The 22,700-nt window shown below is 49.7% G+C and overlaps 2 protein-coding genes across 8 annotated transcripts in view; one reads left to right on the top strand and one right to left on the bottom strand.

The window, feature by feature from the left end:
* Window positions 1–13,031, bottom strand: part of MYL10 (myosin light chain 10) — a 136,156-nt gene extending 123,125 nt beyond the window's left edge. The window contains exon 1 of the mRNA XM_069873856.1: window positions 13,026–13,031. Within this exon, the coding sequence (XP_069729957.1) occupies window positions 13,026–13,028 (3 nt within the window). The 5' untranslated portion in view covers window positions 13,029–13,031. The remainder of the gene's footprint in view (window positions 1–13,025) is intronic.
* The window catches only part of CUX1 (cut like homeobox 1), a 231,844-nt gene continuing 210,210 nt past the window's right edge, over window positions 1,067–22,700 (top strand). For all 7 annotated transcript variants that reach the window (XM_069873844.1, XM_069873838.1, XM_069873839.1 and 4 more), the window contains exon 1: window positions 1,067–1,196. In XM_069873844.1, the coding sequence (XP_069729945.1) occupies window positions 1,134–1,196 (63 nt within the window). In that variant the 5' untranslated portion in view covers window positions 1,067–1,133. The remainder of the gene's footprint in view (window positions 1,197–22,700) is intronic.

The following is a 22,700-nucleotide window of genomic DNA, read 5'->3' on the forward strand; positions in this document are numbered from 1 at the left end:
ACTACGTATGCCCCTGCCCCCCCATGCCCCCCTGCCCCCTGAACCTCCCCCGCACCGTCCCCCCCCACTGTCCCCTCACTTCCCCCCCACTGTCCCCACACTGTTGTCCTCACACTGTCCCCCCCACTGTCCCCCCCCACTGTCCCCCCTCACTGCTCCCCCCACTGTCACCCCCCACTGTCCCCCCTCACTGCTCCCCCCACTGTCCCCCCCCACTGTCCCCACATTGCCCCCCCGTCCCCGCACTGCCCCCCCACTGTCCCTGCACTGTCCCGCCCACTGTCCCCCCCCCACTGTCCCCCCCCACTGTCCCCCCTCACTGCTCCCCCCACTGTCCCCCCCCACTGTCCCCTCACTTCCCCCCCCACTGTCCCCACACTGTTGTCCTCACACTGTCCCCCCCACTGTCCCCCCCCACTGTCCCTGCACTGCCCCTCCCCACTGCCCCCCCACTGTCCCCTCACTGCCCCCCCCACTGTCCCCGCACTGTTGTCCTCACACTGTCCCCCCCACTGTCCCCCCACACTGTCCCTGCACTGCCCCTCCCCACTGCCCCCCCACTGTCCCCCCCCACTGTCCCCCCTCACTGCTCCTCCCACTGTCCTCCCCACTGTCCCCACATTGCCCCCCCGTCCCCGCACTGCCCCCCCCACTGCCCCCCCACTGTCCCTGCACTGTCCCGCCCACTGTCCCCCCCACACTGTCCCCCCCACTGTCCCTGCACTGTCCCTGCACTGTCCCCCCCTCACTGCTCCCCACACTGTCCCCCCCACTGTCCCCGCACTGCCCCCCCTCACTGTGTCCCTCCACCCCGCCCCTGGGGTGCCCTCCCCACTGTCCCCTCACTGTCCCCCCCCGGGATGTCCTCCCCACTGTCCCCATCACTCTCCCCCTCTCACTGTGTCGCCCCCACTGTCCCCTCACTGCTCCCACCCCAGTGCCCCCCCCCTCACTGCCCCCCCCCCGGCGCTGCCGCCCCGCCCCGCCCCCGGCGCCCGTTCCGCGCTCCCGCGGCTCCGTGCCGGGCTTTGCGCGCCGCCGGCGGCCCCGCCCCGCGCCGCCCCCCGCCCCCCCGGGCCGCACTCCAGCCCCTCGCTCCGATCGGCGCTCACTCCGTCTCAATATGTCTCAAGATGGCGGCCAATGTGGGATCGATGTTTCAATATTGGAAGCGCTTTGATTTACAGCAGCTGCAGGTCAGGCTCGCCCCCCCCGCGCCGCCCCGGCCGCGCCGCCGGGATCCCCGCCGCCCCCTCCCGGCCCCCCCCAGCCCCCGGCCCGCCGACCGCCCCCCCGCGCCCCCCCCCGCCCCGCAGCCCCCGCGCCGCCCGGCCGCGCCGCCCCCCGCGCCGATCGCCGGCCCCATCGGAAATTGATCCCCTTTGTTCAATTCATCGATCAGCCCAAGATGGCGCCGCGGCCGCCCGCTCCGTCCCGGGCTGGTGTGTGTGTGTGTGTGTGTGTGCGTGTGTCCCCCGCGCCCCTGCCCCGCGCCCGGCAAACTTTACCGAGTGCCGGCACTTGGTGCGGGGGCGGCGGGGCGGGGGCGCTGTGGGGCCGCGGGACCCTGCGGGGAGCGGGGGGAGCGGGGGGGCTGACACCGACCCGGGGGAGCGGGGAGAGGGGGGGCTCTGCTCCGCTGCCGCCGCGCCGGGGCACGGGGAGAGGGGGCTGCTCTGCTCCCCCGAGCCTGGGATAACGGGGAGGGGGGGGGGGGGCTCTGCCCCGCTGCCGCCGCGCCGGGGCACGGGGAGGGTCCGCTCCGCTGTCGCCGAGCCGGGGTAACGGGCACCCGGGGGGGTCTGTCCGGCTGCCCCCGAGTAATGGGGCGGGGGGGGCTCTGCCTTGTTGCCGCCGCACCGGGGGTCACGGAAAGAGGGGGGATCCGTTCAGCTGACAGCGAGCTTGGGGTAACGGGGCCGGGGGGGTGTCTGCCCCGCTGCCGCGGGGCGTGGGGCTGCGAGGAAGCGGGGGGCCGTTCTGCCGCCACCGCGGCGAGAGCGGGGAGGGGAGGGAGGGGACGGGGGGCTCTGCGGCCGCCGCACCGGGGGGCCGGGGAGAGGGGAGCGGGGGGGGCTCTGCTGCCCCCGAGCTTGGGAGGTCGGGGAGAGCGGAGCGAGGGATCGTGCAGCCGCGGGGGAGCGAGGAGCCGGCGTCGGGCGGGATGGAGCCGGGGGGGCTCCGTTCAGCCTCCCTGCAGCGCTCCGCGGGGACGGGCGGCCGGGGGGCTGCGGGTGGAGCCGGGGGTCCCGCGGGTGCCGGGGCGGCCGCCTTACATAATTCGCGGTCTGTGCAGCTTTCGTGCCGCCCGGGATCGGGAGGGTGAGCCGGGCTCGATAAGGAACCGCGGCGGCCCCGGGGGAGGCTGGAGGGTCCGTGCTGCTCCCGGGGCTCGGCGGCCGCCCTGCCCGGACCGGCCGAGCCCCGCGGCGGAGCAGGACTGAGCCCCGGGAGCAGGACTGAGCCCCAGGAACGGGGTCAAACCCCGGGAACAGCGCGGGGCCCCGGGAGCAGGACCGAACCCCCAGAACAGGGTCAAACCCCAGGAGCGGTTGGGGAGCCCCGGGAGCGGGACTGAACCTTGGGAGCGGGTGCCGAGTCCCAGGAGCGGGGCTGCGGAGCCCTGCTGAGCCCCGGGAGCAGTTGCTGAGCTCTGGGAGTGGGGTGAGGCCCCGGGGACAGCTGCAGAGCCCCAGGAGCGGGTGCTGAGTCCCGGGGGCAGGTCTGAACCCCCAGAGCGGTTGCTGGTCCCTGGGAGCGGGCGCTGAGCCCCGGGGGAGCCGCAGTGCAGGATCCGCAGCGGGAGGCAGGGTCCCCCCCGGCTTCAGGTGCTGCAGGAGAGGGGGAAACGGCATCCCCGTTCAGGGCTTTCTCCCCCCGTTTTGTGTTTTATTGCTTTAAAGGCTCTGGATTCAGGTAGTCGTGGCTGAACTTTGCTAGCTTGAAAGGGTTCTTAATAGCGACCCGGAATACCTACAGGAATACGGAAAATGAGCTCCAGATGCAGAATTGTATAAAATAAAACGGATTAAATTAAGATGTAGTTAAACAAGGGCTGACATCTTTAATTGTGGACTTGTGCTTGTGCCTCTGTGTATGCGGGTTGGACTCTCTTCGCATGGGAAAACAAATGCTCCCGACGTCACTGCCGTGGCGTTACTTTTAGCGTTAAATATTTCCTGTAAAAATAAAGCCTTCAGAAAGGCTTATTGATTAAAACATATTACGTTAAAGTATCTATCATGTAAATTAAATTCTAAAATGTAATGAACGCGGCCAAATGACATTTTGATAGATTGTTCTATTCTGTTTTTAGTAAAAAATAGCTCACTTTTATCATAATTTAATTTCTGTGCACACTGCAAAACCTGTTGTGGAGTATCGCTGTACAAGCCTTAATCTGGTTTTTGCAGACTGAGTGTGACAGTCTGACTGGAACAGCTTGTAGGTTCTGCTTTGAAGCGCTCCGGTAACGCTAGCTCGAAGTTGTTTGAACAATATTCATTACCTGCTTTTGAAGGCTGGTGATTATTTATACGAGTTGCGGGTTGTGGCTGTTCACCTGCTGGCAGGTTCACCGGGCAATCTGCATGCAGTGCAAAGTTTATTAACTTCGCACGCGGTCTGTCCGCGGAGAGTCCCGGAGTGACCAGGGAGGCAGAGTGCCCTCATCCACAGGCAGAGTAGTTAATTTGTTCCAAATTAGCTTTTTATTTTTTTTGTTACCCACCCATCTGCATGAAGAGGTAGGGTAATATTTACTCCCACTTGCAGATGAAGCAATAAGCTGTAAAGACTGTCCTTACTGAGTGAAGTCGAGTCTCACAGAGTTGTCTGTACCTCCCTCCCTCCACCATCGTTCATTTGTACCAACGTATTCTGAGTGTGGAATTAGAGAAAATAAAAATTGCTTTCATCTGCACTTTAATTGCCCCGTTCCAGGATGAAAACCTGAAGGGTTTATGCTTAACACGGTTCACCTGTGCCCTGTAAACCCCAGCTCTTGCAGCTCTGCGTGTGGATGGCTTTGAACCTGTCCTCGTTGTGTGTAAGAAAGTTGCGAGGAGCTGAGGCTGCGTGGTCCTGCAGAGCTGCTTCCAACTTCCTCTTCTGCCTTCTGCTCCAAGAAGTCATTTAACTATTGATGAGCTTCGACCTGCCTTGTAATAGTAAGCAGCAGGTTTCTCCAGATTGTATCAATATTAATTAAAAACAGCCAGGAACACTTTAAGGTCTGACTCCCTTAATTATTTATTGCCTTTCGCTAAATAACCTCTTGTTTATAGGAGAGATTTCGGGAGTTGGAGGCAGGATTAAATAATTCAGAACTTGGATTAAAGAACAAAAAGGTCTGTTCACAGATGGAATATGAGATGCAAAATTGGCAGTTTCCTACAGGTATCAAAGGTGGCTCTGCACTGGAGACCGGACCCGAAAGGCATGCAGCTGGACACGTCACCCTTCTCTCTGTCGAGGTTACATTTCCTAACAAAATGTTGGAATTGGCATGGCATTTCTCACCGGTTTGCCACGTGGCTGCAGGTGGACCCCTGCTTGATAACTGATGGCAAGGGAGTTGCAGTGCGTAGGGAAAACAGATCCCTACAAACGGTGAATTCTGTGGTGATAAACGTGAGTTAAATGTTGGAGAAACGCCGTTGCCCTCAAGTTAAAACTGCGTCTCCTTTTTAGAAGCGGATCTGAGCCAGGCTGACCTACGGCAGCGTGAGGGTTACCTGCTGCTGCGCGGTTGTGTTTTGGGTTTGTAGTTTTTGGTGTCACCGTAATCCTGACCATCCACTGGAGAGCAGGCAGGCGAGGACCTTGCTCCCGTGATGTGGCGAGCTGCCTGCCTGGGGATTTCACTTTGTGTTCCTGAGTGTGCGTGTGTGTCTCTGTCAGAGGAAACTGTGGGTCCTGCCGCATCTTTTTGCCCAGCAGTGTTGCATGAGTAAGTCTCGCCTGGCTCTCAGATCTGAGTTGAGTTTGCAGGATGGATGGAAGAAGTTAATACCATTTGAAAACTAAACGAGCTGTGTGTTGCGTATTTTGGCAACAAGCGCCGGTCTCTGTTGCTGTCAAGTGAAGGATTGAAAATCCAAAGCCAAGTCTTGCTTGTGTTTCTGCTTTTTTTTAAATCTCATCCTGGTTATTGCATCAGGTATGATGAAAGTAAGGATGGGCTGTTAGTTCCATGCATGCTGTGACAAATTGTTTAGTGTAAACCGCTGATCTTACAACATTATAACATTTGTAACGAAATCTGGAAAAACCAAGTAGTAACGAGTAGTTTTTACATACTGAAGGGCTTCTATTATTTAATTAGAAACAGGTGGAGTTCTTGGCATCTTTGAGTTAGATCTGATTGTACCCGAGCACAGCCTGATTTGCCTTAAGTAAAGGAGTTAGCTGCTTCATCAGAAGTGGAATTAGCGATCGCATGCGAGTGTTTAATTTTATCAGTGCAGATCTCTGTAGAACTTGGAGTTTCTGTCCTAAAAGTACTTTAATATTTATAATGGTAGTTAAATGCGTATCAAGAGTCTCTAGCTACTGTAAATATGTATCTGCTCCTCCCTGCCTGATCGGAGATGAGTGGTGAAAGCGCTTGATGGTTCTTCAGGAAGATGCGGTACAGGGCCCTGAGAGGGATGTAAAAGCCGGGCAGCGCTGCCAGCGTGCGCTGATAGCTGTTGGTGCTTCCCCATGCCTGGGAGGCTTTGCCTTTTTGTGATGGTCAGCGTGGTGTCCTGGGACATCTAATGCATGTGACACCTTAGAAGAAAGGCCCTTGGTGTGCTTCTGACTCGAGAACGCAGCTTTCATAGGATTCCTTGAGTCCTATTCCTTGGAAAGAAACTTCTGAAAGCTTTTCTAGCCCTCTCTCCTGTTCAAGTGGAATAATGCCCATCTGAAACACGGCAGAGTGAGTGCGTGTTCCCGTCGCTCTGCTTTATGCCAAGTCTGTGGCTAATTGGAATAAGGTATGGAGAAATGCAGCAGCGAGGATCTGGAACATGGTAACAGTTGGGATGTTTCTGAAAGAAGATTGCACTGCTTGATGTTTATAACAATATGAAATAAATAATGGGTGAAACAGTTATTCCTTATTTCCAAGCTGATTTATAATGCGAAGAGTGGATGCAGAAAAATGCATAACCCAGAGTTTCAGTTTGATTACACCGAGGCTGAAAATGAAGGCATTTATTTATTGGATCAGGTACGTATATGGTTGCTTACTGTTTTTTAAGACACCAAGCAGGCAATGCTTATTGACTTGTGGTCCTTTTTGTGTAAGCAGGGTAGCAAGTCCCTATCTTGTATATTCAGGTTTCTTTTGCATGTTCTTCACATTTTATTCTTTGATTATCTTTGTACTTCGTTGTTTAACATATACTTTATGGGCAGGGTGTTGAAAATACAGTGTTTTCTGGATTGAGAACACAGTGACGGTATTCAGTGTTGCGTGGAGGGAGAAAGCTGAAAGGGAGTGGTGAGCAGAAGTGAAGGAGTCTGAGGTGATGGGATTTGTACAGCGTGGTCACATGTGGGGTGGTAGGCGTGGTGTTAGATTTACTAGGGAAGCATGAGAGGAACTTAGACCTGACAATCAAATAGTTAACACCCTTAAATTGGTAAAGGTAGGGTGAATCATGCTTTTTTTTGTGACATACATGTTCTCAGTTTGGTTTTGTTTTTTCTGGTCTAACAAGGCAAATAAGTTGGTGATTCCCACTCTTACCGTTAGCTATAATGAATACAATAAATCGCATTGCGGGGGTTGTGCAGAACATGGAAATCCAGAGATAGCCGAGTGTTAGCAGTGTTTATACGGCGAAGCGTGCAGATGCTGGGTGTGGGTGGCTGGGTTTTGCAGTGGTCTTCCCTGTTGGGCAGTACTTGCATTTCTGGGAAAGCAGTGGGCAGGAGGGAATTTGTGCTGGATCCACCGGAGTTCCCTGATGGTGCTCGTGCCTGGTCTCTGGCAGGACACTGCGGTCTTTGCTGTGCTGTCGCTTGGTCTCTTCTGTGGATTATCAGCGTGAAGGATTTAGCACAAATGCATTTCTCGGTGTGATGGCTCTGGGAACACAGAGGTAACTATGCCGGCTGTTTCTTTGGAAAGCTCAGAAGCAGATGCACAGGAATATTTAAGCTGCTGTGTTTAGATGCTTTAAATTCCCCCATATCCCTGTGTTTCTGCCTGTGAGCTTTATAAGGCGTGGAAGGGTATAGGCCATGGCTGTCTGAGGCATTTGCAGAGGAGTTCGTACATCGGCACTGAGCTGAGCCAGTCCTGTGGTTCCTGACTTCGCTGTCTGGCAATGTGCTGAGCATTGAGCTTGGACACGGCAGCATCTGCCTTCTGTGAGGGATGTGAAAGTTTGGGCCAAGTGATTGGTAAGTGGCTGGTCTGGTTTTGCGGCAGAGATAGAGCCCTCGTTTCACGGAATCTTGAGTTTGGCTAACAGCAGGGTGAGCCCGGGCAGCACAGGAGCGCGAGACCATGCTCTGGTCCTATTCCTGCTGACGTTCTGGATCATCCCGTGAGCTCTGGAGATCCTGTCCTGCTGCATTACCGCGTTGCTGTGGGATTGTTCTTATGGTGGGTGTGTGTCCAGGGGGCCTGAATCGCTTCTGATGGTTACGTTGGAGAGGTCTTTCATTGCTGAGCAGCGCTGGCTGCAGCCCTTGGCTCACGTGTGACACGCTGAGGGCAGAAACCCCGCAGGGAAGGGAAAATAAAAACAAGCGGCATGGAGGAAATGACGCTGCTTGACGATGGGATGGGATAGAGGGAAGCGTGAAGAAAGGAAGGAGTTAAGGAGTGAGCTTAAGCCTAGGACTTGGAAACGAATCTCAGTGCAGCGCAGTTGGGAGAGAGCTTATTTTAGAGTTTCTGTAAATACTGGGCAGTGCAGCCGGGGAGCACGGAGGGTCTCCCAGCAAACGCCGGGCTGCGGTGCCGCAATCAGATCCAGCTGACCTGCACTTGCTGATGAAAGGATAGCCTGGGGTTTACCACCCACTGTTCATATGGAAACAGCCTGGGAAGATGGTGCAGGAGATACCGGGGTGATGGTATGACTTCAGCATACGCCAACGGATTTTAATGTTACCCTGTGACAAACAGGGCTTGTGTTCCTGTTAGACTTAAATGGCTTTTAACCATTTGGATGGTATTTTAAAGGTATTGTGAATAGTAGAAATGTTTTCTTAGTGTTCTTACTTAAAGAAGAGGGAGGTGGGGGGGAAATGCAATTGGTTAGATTTTCCTTAGGGGACTTGTGCCCATGTACAAAGCCTTTAATTGGTTTGGATTCAGTGTGAGCAATGGCTTTGAGGTAGTGGCAACTCAGAAATGGGTTGGGAGTTTCAGTCCTGCCGTTTGCAGTGGGTGCGTGCCTGTTCTCAGCTCTGCCATGAGCTGCTCTGGCCTCTCTGCTGGTTTGCTTCCCCATCTGGGAAATGTTGATAGTGGTTTTGACCCCTCTGAGAGCACTCTGAGATGCAAGATTGTGAGTTAGCACTCACTGTTGCTTTTAGCTACTGCTGAATTCTGCACAGAGGATAAATAAGGCTTGGTCGTTACATTTTCTGCACCTTTGTTTGTTTTCTTTTTATATGGATTAGACAGAGGATGCTCTACTGTTGATATGAGAGCACTTCTCAATCTGGCTGCTGGAAGCAACGTCTGTGGAAATGAATGTGAAAAAAGAACTGGATAGTTGGGTCTCCTGAAAGGATATTGTTGATGATTGGTACTGAGTCACTGGGAGGAAATGTTTCCTGCAAATGGTATAAAGTTATAATTCAGAATTGTCTGTGCATACGCACACGCTTACTGTAAAACAAACCTCCACGTGCTCTGGATTGCTGCTTGAAGGCAAGATGTGCAACTTATCGAATTTCCCTGCAGGTTTCTCCGTACATTAATGGGTGCTTCAAATGTCCAGTATAGGCACCCAGTGATAGGAATGTTGAGTTTAATATTCAACAGTTTGTGGCTGCACCACGTAAAAGTGCCGTCCCCAGCTGGCAGCAGCCGTGGCTTTCAAACGGCTCCCTGTGTCCGAAGGCAGCCGCCTCTGCCCGCTCCGGGGAAGGAGCTTCTCCGCTCGCTGGCGAGTCCTTTGTCCAAGCCGTGCTCCGGTGGCGGTAGGTGCTGTAGCGGCAGCGAGAGAGGAAGGTGGTCAGAGCGGTGTCTGTGTAAGGTGTCAGCTCCTCTGATATTCCTCGTTCGCCAAAGCCATGTGACGGGTAGCTTGAAACTTTCCTACAGCAACTTTTATCTAAACGGTTCAGGTTTGTAGTCTGTGTATCAATAGCCTTCTGCTAAGACCGGCAGCAGGGTTAGAGGTTATGATTTAGATGTCTACTTGTGCCATCAGAAGTATCGATCGCCTGCTCGTTCCACATGCATTTGCCTCCTGAATAGCTATGAGGCTGGAGAGGTGCTGAGCTCCACCCGTTGCCAGTCGGTCTCGTGCTCAGCTCAGTGAACTTCGCAGAGGTGAATCAGCTTTATCCCTGTTTAGCACAGCGCAAAGGCCCTGACCCAGGAAGCGTGATCGCATGTGCTTGGTTTCAGCGCGTGCGTGGTCGTAGCCTTCTGCTTGGGTGGGAAGGAGCTGCCTGGTCTGACCCGGCCCCTGGTCACGCTGGGCACAGAGATGGATCTCTCAGCACTAGTCCGGTGGCTTCTCAGTTTCTTCCTTTATCTCATGTTTCTGATCAACTTAATTATCTTTCTTTTTGTTTCACTGGTGTGAAATACAACTGCTGTCAGAATAGCTCAGTAAAATTTATATCTGTGTTTTGTCTGTAATTAATTTTAATTTTATTTTTATTGGGTATTTACACGTTTTATTGCATGTGCATGTCACATTCAATTTGTATCGTGTTATCACTTAGAGATGTTTGCTTCATTTACAGGCATAAATCAAATGTACCCACTGTTGATGATCTGAAATAGAGCAATGTTAATTTTATCAGCAAACTATGTTCTTCTGTTGCCGCTTTTGTTTGTGCGTGTCAGTATTGATAGCACTCAGCTTGGGTTTGGGAGGTCTGGTATGAGCATGGTTGCTTTTCTAATACTAATTGTGGTGATGGGATAATACTAAACATTTAAAAGTAAGGAGCCAGGAGTCTTGCAATTGATTTTCTGTGGAGAGCCCTCTGTGCAAAGTTACTTACACAACTGTAGCCTCAGTCTCTTTCATGTGACTGCAAGAAGTGTTTCATGTGTTTGAAAAACATAAGAAAAAAGTTGTGAACACACTGATTCCTCCTCCCTTCCCTTTCTCCAGCTCTGTCCTGTCTTTCAGGAGCTCCTTTTCTTTGCTGCAAAGGTTTCTGCACGTTTTCTTCAGCACACAGTCTTGCTATCAAAATTCTTCAGGTGTTGGAAGGGGGCAGCTTGCTGATGCTGTGTCTTCAGCTCATTTCTCCGTTGCTGTTCACAACACCCTGCCTCTTTTCCCAAGCAAACTCACTTTGTGCTCATAATTACTGCTTGAACTCGGAATATCTTTTTCATTCCTTTGCACTGTGAGTCGATACCTGCCGTGTGTAGGGGTAGCTCAGGGACTGCTGGGCCCTTGCAGGCTCTGGATGCAGGAAGCACTGGGTGCGTGGTGAAGCAGACAGCGAGGAGGGAAGATCAGTCTGCAAGGATTTATTCTGTGTACTTTCCTAATGAAGAAAGCTTTTCTAATGCGAGTCTTGATCCTCCAAGGCTGTGGGTGCTGTCTGGGTGGCTGATGGTTCACCATGCGCTCAGTTTCAGGTATAAAACATGGTTTGCTGTTGCTGTGCTCAGGCGCTTGGTTCGGGCTTTTTATCTGCGTGCAGGCAAAGCTTTGGTCAGTCCCATGGTGGGAAAGTTATGTCGCAGAGCTGTTTTCTTCTGTGCAACTTCTGGTACTCGATTCTGCCTTAGAGTCGTTTGCTGTGCTCCATGGCACCAACTTGTGAAACTAGAGCTGTGCGAGCTTTGTTCTTGGGGTGGTGCGTTAAGTACAGCAGGACTGATTAGAACGGCGCACACACTGTGCTGTGATCGGCTTGTTTCAGATAATAAATTAAAATCCGTTAGCATCTGAGATGTCCTGGCATTTCCTGAGAACAGTCAGCTCTTTAATGTGCCACGCTAAGTAAAACTTGATTAATGTCACTATCTGGGATTTTCTGTCCTGTAAATATGACTTGAAGTCTAAAATTGGAACTGTGAAAACCTGCTTTAAATAGGATTAGAAGAGGTACTTAGTAGTTCAGATTGTTTTCAGGATCTCAGAAAGTGGTCACTGTTCCCCAGAGCTGTGGTCCCTGCCATCCTTCTGAAAATTAGCCTTACGGCAAGGGCTGAAACGTGAGCCTGGGACTGCAGCTCGTGCTGTGTGGCTGTTCAGTGCCACCCTCCCAGCTCTGTGCGTGGCTGCTCCCTGCTGTGCCAGAGGTTGCTCTGTCTGCTGTCTCATGGACTTGCAACTCCGGATCCCCTTCGGGATCCTTGTGGCAAAAGGTGATGGAGAGCTGACATTCGGTGTTAGAGGCGTTCCAGAGCACGGGAGCACATGTGGACGCTTTTGATAGCAGGAATTGGTGGGTACATGCATTATTTTTCATTTCCAAGTGAACTTTGGTCTCGAACAGAGATTAAGTGGAAGCTGGTAAGTCAGCAGGTGTGACTGGCTTGAAAAAGCGCACCTACTCCCATTGTTTTGGGGCATTCATTGCTCTTTATCTTGTTTGCTTCCAGGTCTGTCGTGACAAAATGCATTGTTATATCTTAGTGGGTTTATGCCCTATTTATTTACTACGATAATTTTACCAACAAATTGTGAAGCTGATTTCAGTGGTAAGAAAGCTTCACTTTAGATCTAGTGTTTTTTTAAAAAATGCGATGGCGGTAGCAGCCTCTTTGTATGGTCCTTAATTGTCAGCTCTTCATTATAAATTTACTTTCTAAATGCTGACTTAAGGCCTGACGTTTTGTTTGTACAACTGTCAGTTGCTCTAGTGCGGAGCCTGAAGAAAAGCCTCTCAGATCTTCCTGTTGAATTAGGCCATCCTCTACCACCCTGGCGAGGGAGGTAAAGCATCTGCCTTAGGATCTCTCGGTACCAGCCCTCTTTTGGCTAGAACCCTGCTTAGGGTGACATCTGACACATGTCCTCACTGTGACAGCAGTTGGTTCTGGTAAAAGGGCACTGTGATGTTTTCATTGGATTTTTCAGCTGTGAGGAATATAAAAATATAAGTTTATTATTAGAGTGGCTTTGATCTTGAAGGATTCCAAAATGTTTGCAGCCTTGGACAGACAGGTTGTGGTTTGGTTTTACTGCTTGTTCAGGGATAATCAGTTTTGTCACGGAGCGTGGAAGCTGGAAGTTCTACCTGGCAGGGCTGCAGTGAGGAGGAGCACATCTGCGCGAGAGGGGGGAATCTGGGGAGGCAGGGTGTTGCGCCCAAACTGGAATTTCTCCAGGATTGTGTTGTGTTGCTGTCAAAGGTGCCAAAGGATCTTTCACAAGTTGTTTTGGTTTTCATCTGAAATCTTTGGAAAAGGTCATGGGCAATAGACAACTGGGGAAACTTCGCTGCCCTTGCTGGTGTACGTTTGTGGAGTTCCTGTGCTTTGCAGCGACTGCCGCTTTACGCAGACGGCTAGTGCTGCTTTCCATCTGTTGGGTACGGAATAGGAGAGATGGGAAACAGCAGCTTTAACTGGGGTTTTAACCAGAACTTCTAGGTTTTAATTCTTCCTTGACCATGTCAGGTTAATCTGCTGGGTACAGTGCGCTGTGGTTTCAAGGAAAGGAGATCAAAGTGGGAGCACAATATGGGTCACGATAGCAGTTTCCTGTGTGTCAAGCACACTCTCCTTTGAGCAGCCCTCAGATACGTGGTGCAATATCACCCTGGCGCCTGGCCAGGCCAAGGGAAGGGCTCTGGCCATGGCTGACATTATGGGAGCCATTTAACTGAAGGGTTTCATGGCCAAAAAAGATCCTTCGGCTCATACTGCTGCTTATTTCCAGTTTCACCTTAGTGCTCTCCATGGGAATGACTGCATGGTGCCCCAGTGGAGTTTCCCCCTGGTTTTGCTAAACCCTGTTGCGATGGTTAGAAGCTTTAACATCTCTCAGGGCTCAGAAGCGTTGAGCTCCCTGTGGGCGCCGAGGTAGCCGAGCAGACATCGCTTTTAGTGCTTGTGGCCATCCTCTGTTTCTCCGTTTCTGAAGAACGGTGGGAGAAGGAGCCCACAGATGCAAGAGGACAGTCTGGGTTTTTCACCTGGTGAAGAACAAAGCAAAATGAAAACCTTCTCCAATGTCCTGTTGTCCCACTTGTGGCACTCTGTTTTTCTTCACCTCGCTGCTCTCTTTGAACCTGTGGATGATTTGTTCTTGCTGGGCTGCTTGCAGCTGGCAGAAATTTCAGGTGGGATGGAAAAATTAGCCTGTCTGGTGGGAGAGCTCTTTGCAGGGATCCTGAGCAGGGTACAGTGCAGATGTCCTCAGTACTGTTTGTGCTGTAAGATGTTAAGTAATTAGATCATTCAGATTCTAGTTAAATATAATTAGAGTCCTATGTAAACTGAGTGAAGCTGACAGGTTTTATAGGTTGGTCATAGCAAAAATATCAGATGATATAGCTCAGCATTAATACAAAAAGATTTAAGCCTCCCTGCCCTCGAATAAAGAGGTGTTTAGACTCCAAATTTGATCTTTAATTAGAACTACAATTTCTGGAACTTAGTCAATGTTTCCAGGATCTCAGAATCTTCGCTCACAAGTGCTTCCCAATAGCGTATGCCGGTTAAAGCTTTCTCTCCTGTGCTCTAGAATTTGAAATAGAGAACCTGCCCAGAAGTTGCTGTGTAAAGTTAAACAGAAAGATAACAGAATTTTGTTAAGTTCATGGGTGAGCCCATTGTGGTGCTGCTCCTCAGCTCGAGAAGTTTGAACAAGTAACTTCATCTCTGTTTTGGACTCTGGTTTCCTTGCACAGCTAGTTAGCTGCCTTGCCTTTTTGGATCATCTGGCTATAGCACAGCCTATGTGAGATGCCTCGTTTCTCACCAGCAAGCCAGGTTCATAACCATCAGATTTCTTTGGCTGTTGTTAAATAGCAGAACTGGAGCCAATCTCCGTGCAACGTGACCCTGTGCGCAGATACTGCGAAGTAACAGAAGTCGGTACAGGGTTGTGAGCACAGGGCTGAAATGGTCACTACCTGCATTTGATTATTGCTATTTTATTACAGCACTATGAGCTAATCCTGATTATTTCTCTCCCTCATCTTACAGATATGACACATTGTTTTGTTGTTTGTTTGCTGGCAGGCGAAACGTGTTTCCTGGAGGAAAGTGTTAACAGATACACTGATAAAACGTGTCTTCTAAAAACTGTTTCAGGACAAGTGGAGTCTTTGTCTCCATGCGTTGCTCGCATTGCTGTTGTGCTGGCTACCGAACAAATTAACGCGGTGACTGCTGGCTTTTATAGCATGTGAGCTTTCTTTTTAGATGTTGCTGGAGTCTGAAGTTGTGAACTAGGTCTGGGGTGATCCTTGTTTTGCAGATTGCTCTGTTGCTTTGCTGTGGTAAACAGAGAAAAAGTAGGTACAGAACATTCACAGTATGAAATGAAAATGTGCTGGAAAATTCATATAAAAGTAGCTAAGGGGATTTTGCTGTTACACTTGGTTGAAAAGGAAAAATCGGAAGAAAGAAAACTTCAGTTATTTCTTGATAACCCTAAATGATTTAGCTGTCTTGCTGGGTACTGAAACCAGCTCCTTTGCATGCCCTGCAGAGTTGTTTCATGCCATAACTTCCCACGTCCCCTCCAGCCTCTCCCACCATGCTCGGTTGTGTCACTTGTGCAATGCTTCCAGCCCTACTGTCCTGGCTGGGATCTCGAGTCTGTTTCCAAGCTTGTATTTCTCACTTGGCAGCACATGATGCGGCTGGTGGGCAATCTGCCGTGTCCCTTTTTTGTCAAACATCGGAGTCGGTGTCTGACACTGAATCTGGGAACGAGGAGAGTGAAACATACAGCAGAGCTGGGTGGCTTGGTGCATTTTGCTCTAGTTATTGCTTGTGAGAAATACTCTGTTCTTGTGGTGACAGAATGGCAAAGATCTTGCTTTTTCCCCTTCGTATTTTCAGTGATTAGCACAGCCTGGTAAGAGGGATTTTCGGCTACTTTTTTTGTATCAAGTGCTGTCTGTGTACAGGTGAAAAACCCAGTTTGAAGAAAATCCCCTAAAGTTCTATGGAAACAAACCAATTTTCTAAAGGTGTGTGTATGTGTGCGTGTATGTTTGTGTAAACACACAAGCTCACACAAGCACAATCTCCCTTCTGGATCGGCTCCCACCATGCAAAATACAAACCTGAAAGTGCTATAATTGATTATGTGCAATAGGAGACAAACAGCAGGGATTTTGGGAGAGGGCAGGGTGTGGTCCCGATCTGGCAGAACATTTAAGAACTAAACATTATTTTTTCAAAGGTAGGGAAACTTCTAAAATGCTGGTCCAAGAGTTAAGACTGGCTGGGAGAAGGAAGAGAGTTCAGTAAACTGAGATGTCGTCTTTGTAGGGGGAGGAATTGGGAAGAAAGAACACGCAAGTTTAGGTTAGTACATGTTCATGTTCTTCTGGTTTTTTAACTTCATTTGTTTCCCTGGCAGATGTCCCATGGCTCTGAGGCCTTTGTCTGTGTGAGAGAGAACACGAAGGAGGGCTTGGCAGGACACTTCGGGTTGTGTGGGGTAGCTGGTAGTCATATTTATAGGTAGTGTTGTCTCCTGGCTTATGCAATTGTGATAACTGGCAGTTGCTCCATGAAGTTACATGTTGTATTGGCGAGGCAGCTCTCCCTGAAGTTCTTCCACTGGATCTGTGCTGTAGACAGGTTTCACGTACAGGCTTTTGTGAGGTCTGAGCAGGACTTATCACATCCACAGAGTTTTGCTTTAGCAGGGCACTTGACTTTTCACAGACACACCTCCATATTAAGCTCTTTCTTAGAACATCATTCAGTCTGAGGTGTTCCATGCTTAATTAGATTGAAAGAAAGAATAGTTTGAAACAGATCTAGCAGTTTTCAAGTGATAGTATTTTTCTCAGCTTTGTAGCATGCATATGTGCTGCACCCTCCTTTGAAGGCTCCTCATTCGTTTTTTCGTGATTGTTGTGCCTCAGTACTTGGTGTTGTATTGCTGAAATTCACAGTGGAGTTTGTCCCATAGCTGCCGCAGTCTGCAAGGGAAGAGGAGCAGCATTTGACTGCTGGGAGGGTTTGAACCTTCTGGTAGCCGTTCACTTTTTCCGTGTCTGTGACTCTAAACAGATTTATAACTTGAGCTTTATGCCTTTAAAACACCTGCTGTAATTGCCTAGAAATACACTCCCATGTCAGCAGTTATTGCTCACTGTGATTCCGCTTCTGGTAACCATACTTTTTGGCAGACTCATAAAATAAGTTTCTCATAATAGGATTCCTAACAGAGTTAAATAACACGCAGAGTTTAAAGTGCAAATCTGTTCTGCTGGGGAAAGGAGGTTGCTCTGCTCTTCTCTGATACCTTTAATTTGGGGCCTCAGAAAGTACTCTGAGTTAAGAGCATGCATAAGCTTTAGAAATCCATGTTCTACCCATTTCACTGATGGGAGGTGAGGGGGGTTGTTTGTACAGCAGGTTTATAGGTGAGAAGAACACGCAGGCAAGCTCTTGAACTTCCAGACACTTTCTTATCAATTAGCACAGTTTGGATGTAAACTGTACAAAAGGCTGAAAAAACGCTGCTTAATGTGGCTAATTTAACACCCCAGTGCTGTATGAGTACAGAAAAACCCTGGCATCAGGGGTTTGTCCCTCCAGCTCCGGGAGGATCCTGTACGGCCGAGTGAAGCGGAGGGTCCAGCAAAGCCGTCTGCAGGGCGGGATGGATGAGCTACCGGCACGGTCGGTTGGGGTTATACATTACATTTGATCATTCTCTATGCAAGAAACATGGAGTTAGGCATTCTCACGACATCGAAGGCAGGGGGGGATCAAAGATAACCAAGGCTGCTGAGTGTTATGTTGTACTCCTGCGATCGTGGTGCCCTACCCAGCACAGTTCAGGTGGACATGAGCACACTGGGAAATTCCACTTTAACATTGCAAATCAACTTAGTATATCAATTCTTGTAAACTGTTTCTGGAGATTGCAGGATTGAGGAGGTGTTATTTATCATCACTTTTAGCTAAAGAGTTCCACCCATGCAAAATTCTTAGTGCTAAGAGAATTAGGCTTTTTGGTAGGCGGGTTGTTCTCAAATCTTGAGCAGAGGAAAAGGTGGTGAATAGTTATTTTTGGGCCCTTGTAAAATATGAAAATAAAATTACTGGGGTTAGTCAGTGTTCTTTACATCAGCACCATTATCCTCAAGGATATTTTGGTGTTTTTGCCTTGAAATTTAGGCCAGACTTCAAAGGGGATGGAATTTCCTGGAAAAAGCGAGGAGCTGTGGAAGGGTAGAGAAGGCAAAGTAAATGAGTGTGAGTTGCTTGGTACTGCTGGTCCATTGTGTGTCCCAAATGAAGGCAGCCAAGCCCTATCCCATGTGGCAGTGGGAGACCTTCCGAGCATGTAGCTCTGCTTCTCCATCTGCAGTGCTCCTGCGGGTTCAGCTTGTGGTGCAGTTGCCAGTGTTGCTTGTCTGCTCCAGGGTTCCGATGTGCTTGGGCACAGCTTTGAACTTCTGCGTTAGCTGGTGTGGGGGACCAGGCGTGCGACACCCTGTGCGGGGCTTCGCGCTGCTGTGCAAAACCTGCTTGAGAGGCTTTAGCCATTTCCCTGTGGGACAGGGAGAATGACAAGAATTTCTTTTTTAGGCAAAGATGCATCACAAAAGTATAAAATCGAATACTGTGGGATGGCAAATGCTGTTTTTTAAACTAGCTGGCTTGTTGTAGCTGTGATAATCTGTGTTGATCAACCCTTTTGGTGTTTGCTACAAAATTTATTCTAACAGGCATGGTAGCTCGTTCTTGTTGGTGACGGTCCAAATCGGTTCTACTGCCAGACTTGGCACTGGTGCCAGTGGTTTGCTTTAGCTGATCTAAGAATATGATACAGATGGTTTGATACTCGGTACAGATACATGCAGATGGCTTGAAACTTGGATTGCTTTATGTCATGCCATTGTTCATTCTTGGTATATCACATATCTCTGGTTAGATAACTGGTGTTCTTAAAACAATCTGAACTCTATTTGGTTCAGCTCCTGCCTGGTTTTGCTCTAAGAATTTGTCTGTGAAAGGCAGCTCTCCTGTGCAAGTTCAAGTGTTCTGCGTGTCCGTACAGGCATGCGTTATCTATAATGCACAAGAATATTTCTGTCGAGCTGTTTGACCACCACACCTGTGGATGTTCTTCGGTTACACAGGATGTGGAAAGCAGATCCTGTGCAGCGAGTCTGTAGACCTAAAAATCCACAGGCTGTGGTCACCGACACTGGCTTGGCTTCAGGCTGTTGCTGACGCTGGGAATGGCATCTCTGCAGTGGAAGCAAGGAAGTTTTTAGTCTGGTGTTAGAGTTCAAGCAGAGATCAGTGAGCTCTGGCTCAAGGCTGGACGGTTTGTTTGCAGTACCCATCGCAGCCTGTTGGGCTCTTGCCAGCAGAAATTTCTAGGTTGTGAATCCGTTTCTGTTGTCTGCAGGCGTATGACATCAGTCGCCTGCTGGCAGGACGGGGCATAAATAGAATCGTGACAGCATCGCTCCAGTGCTCTCCGCGGTTCTCCATGCAAACTATGTATTGATGTTACAGTAGCTGATGTTGACACAGCTCACCGCCTGGGCAAACGGTAACAGTGGCCTGTGCTTTGATTTACTCTGATCTGATCGTGCATGGGAAATCCTCGTTTGGCGGTTGGGGGATATCGACAGCTCTGCTCTGGGCATGGCGGTTTGGGATGGTTCTATAGACTTACTTTTGAGCAGTGATTTACTTAGTTGCCTTCATAAGGTCGTTAAAGTGCTTAACAACGCAATTAATGTAATTTAAGGGCAGTTAAAACCACTAGTGGTTCTTTTCAACTTAATTTTAAATGCAGAGGCAGATTAAGCAGTTTGAACAATGACAAGATTAGGCTCTATGGCCGTTGAGCGTATAAATAAAATATGCCCTAGTACTTGGTGTTTCAAATCCAAACCTTATGGACCACTGAAATGAATGATTAGGGATGTATTGCCTTGATGTGGGACCATAAGACATCTGACAAGGTAGGCTTGATCAGTGCGGGCCAGTATTTAGCTGTCAAACCCGTAATGAATATTTCACTGCTGGGGGAATCACTGCTGGTGACTTCAATGCACTGTGCAGCTCTCAAGTTCATCCCAGTTCCACTGCAGGTACTGACATAACGATAATTCCAGAGATTAGACATAAAATAGATTGATGCCTCTCTGAATGCTTTCTCGTCCATTTGCGCAGAGGCATTAGCATTTTATCCAAGTAGTCTCTCAGTTTTTGTGCGTGTAAATGGTTTGTGTTTTGCAGGCTTTTTCCTCATGAGTTTCATTAATGCTTCAGTTAAAATATTAATTGTATTAAGAGTATTTAGTACAGAGAAGTTCAGATTTTGCTAAACAGGAAGGAAAGGTTCAGAAGAGGACCCTTATGGGTCTGGCTGGCAGGTGCAGCATCACCACCAGCTCTGGAATGAGGCAGCAGAAGTCTTTCCTGGCTTATTTGGAGTGGTATAGTTCTACCTTTGCTGTTTAGCAGAGATATGTTGACTATCTGTGTTTGTAAATATACCAAGAGTAAAGCGGGTCCTTGTTGGTCAAGTCAAAGCATTGAGGGTAGGTGGGATGTTGTGGAAAGCAGTGATTTAGAGTGAATGCAGTGGGATGCTCATGTCTTGAGAACAAACTTGCTGGGGGTATGCATAGATTAACATGTATCTGAAAGTGAGCATAACTTTGTAAAAGCCGTAGTTGAAGAAACATTTGTAGTTTTTAACCAGTCGCTTAAATCATATGTAGATGATGCGGGGCCATTAACTGACTTCCGAGCCCATTTCCAGCTCAAAATTAATGTTCCTGGTGAGTCCGCTGAGGTGGCTCAGTACTAAGGCAGACCCATCTTTTACCAGGCTTATGGGGAGCAATGTCCTTATTAAAGCTAGCCTGACCTTAGAGGCATTTAAAACAGTTAAGTTAGTTTTGAATATAGAGGTTGTCCAAGAAAAAACAGGTGCTTATGAGATACGTTTATTCAAACAGGCCTGTTCTACCAACTTCAAGAACTTCTTTTCAGCCTTATTTGAGAAAAATTAGTTGTTAGAATTTATCTTCATCCTTCCCTAGTAAGGATGGTGCTTAACTGGGGTGTTTCCCAGGGAGCTGGTTTAGGAGTGACGGACTGGTAATGATGAGTGACAGAATTAGCATAAATTCAGATTAATGGAGATATGGTTGGTAAGTGCCAACTGGCTATGTGGGTTCACGAGTCCGCTCTCCCAGCGATGACAGAGGATGATTTTTATCCCTCCCCCCCACTGCCTTCCCACCCAGACAGCTGAATATCTGACTGCATGTTAAATACTTGAAAATCAACCTACTTAGCAGCCTCCGTGAGAGGTCCTAGGGACAAGATTTTAGGAGGGAGAGCTAGTTTAGGGTGGTTTCGTACGTGTGTCTCGCCAGGGACTGCTGCAGAGAGACTGCTCTGGTGTGCTGCTACCCGACATCCCAGGGGTGTCTGGCAGCCGAGGGATGCCGGCGGAGGCCCCGGGGAGGGCACCGCGCAGTAGGTGCCCGAGACGTCTCTCCTTGGCACCCCAAACGATCCCGTGTCGTGTGATTCCCTGACGAGCGTTGCTGTTGGTGGCGCCCAGCCAGCTTGTCATGTCAGCGTTGAAAAGTCCTGTGCGCTTCTCCAAACGGTTTGAACCTGCCCTGATCCACCCAGTAACCCCGATGTCTCCGCCAGCTCCGCGCGTGGAGCAGAGCTTCTCGGCTGGCAGAGTCTTTATTCTTGGTAGCAGCTGGGTGTGATCACCTGTGCGCCCCGTGTTAGTGATGCAGAAAACCCAGGGAGTGGTGGGGGCGCGAGGGGCTGTGCATGTGGCCACCCGGTGCTGTCCGGGGACCGGTGTCTGGATCGGGCCAGGCGCCTCTGTGTCTGTGTGAGGTGTCACCAGGAGAGATTTGCCTTTTTAGGAATTCCCTTTCCATCTTTTGCCGTCCTGTTACTTTCGGTACCCACTGTGTTGGGCTCCGATCTAATGATGCCCTGAAATAGCGAGGGTGAGGGATGAGCAGCCTTCGGCTCGTGCCAGCTGTGGGTTGCTGGGATCTGGGCAGCCTGGGTGCTGTGTTCAACACCCACCGTTCAACACCCACCGTTCAACACCCACCCCTCCTGATCACACCCTGGCAGGCGGCAGCGCCGCGTCCCCACACGTCCTTACTCAGCAGGATAACCAGAGGGGCTGTGCTGATGGGGCTGCGGAAAAGCACCTGCAAAATCAGTAGTCGCTGCCGAAACCCCGGTCCCTGTACGCTGATTAGGCTCTTGTTGTTAAAAAATTGTAGTGAATAGGTTTGAATTCTGAAATGAAGAGATTTTGCCCAATTATTTTCTTCTATAAAACACTTTTAAAATTGCTGTGATGCTGAAGAATACTTAATGCTTCTTCCCTTTTATTGGTCTAAGTGCAATCCTGAAACATGATCAGTTGTTCTGATATTTCTAATGGTTTTTTAATGGTTTTTTAATCAACTTTTTTTTTTCTTTTGCTTGCTGAGGAGTTCTGTGACTTCTTGTGAGAACAAAAGACTTGGTAGCATTCCTATAAGACTTTTTATTTTTTAATTGCTTAGAAATAACGTCCTGCTTGTTAAGCATATGTGTATGGCACTTCGAAGGCACATTCGTTGTGGAATTTCTCGGGTCTATTTTGTTGAACTCCCTGCTGGTCCCCCCACCACACACAAGACACGATACAGGTCAGGTCATGCAGTTTCTGTGCTGCATGTTACTGCTGGGGTTGTTCAGGTGAGATAAAAACTTGTTGAACTACTAGACTGGAGAGAGTTTAACATTACAGACACGTTGCCTTCCTTTGCAGCCATAATCTGGTTTTTTTGGCAGGCGCTCTCTTCGCTCTAACAGGGAACAGTTCCTCTTTTTTTGTAATTATTCACTGGTCTCAGTCTTACAGCACCGAGTGTTATTCATGGTCCTGGAAAAGGTTACTCTTCCACAAACCAGAAGCGTAGGAAGTACCCTGAGCTGCCTGCTTTCCATGGCTCCGGGGATCGACGATCTACGGGTGCCCCTTTCCATAACGCTGTGGTCTGAACTAGTGAGCGGCACCGCGTGTTGGGGAGCTTGGGGTTCGCAGGGCTCGGCGGTCGCGCCCTGGCGTGGTCCAGGCGAGGATGATTCCTCGCGGATCCATCACGGCTGCCTTCACCTGGGCTAGTGCTGAGCTTCTCCCACATGGTGGAGCTTTTCCCCTCGCCTTGACCACAAGAAGACATTTGCAAAGTGCAGGAGAGCCAGCTCAGAAAGGAGGGCTCTGCCTGCCTCCTCTTTGATCCATAACGTTTTCATGTCTCTTGTGATGCTGTGTTGGAGCGGCGCAGACCTGGATGCTGGTGCTGTGCTAATGCCTGCG

Source organism: Phaenicophaeus curvirostris, chromosome 21 (genome assembly GCF_032191515.1).
Source record: "Phaenicophaeus curvirostris isolate KB17595 chromosome 21, BPBGC_Pcur_1.0, whole genome shotgun sequence".
Lineage (NCBI taxonomy): Eukaryota > Metazoa > Chordata > Aves > Cuculiformes > Cuculidae > Phaenicophaeus > Phaenicophaeus curvirostris.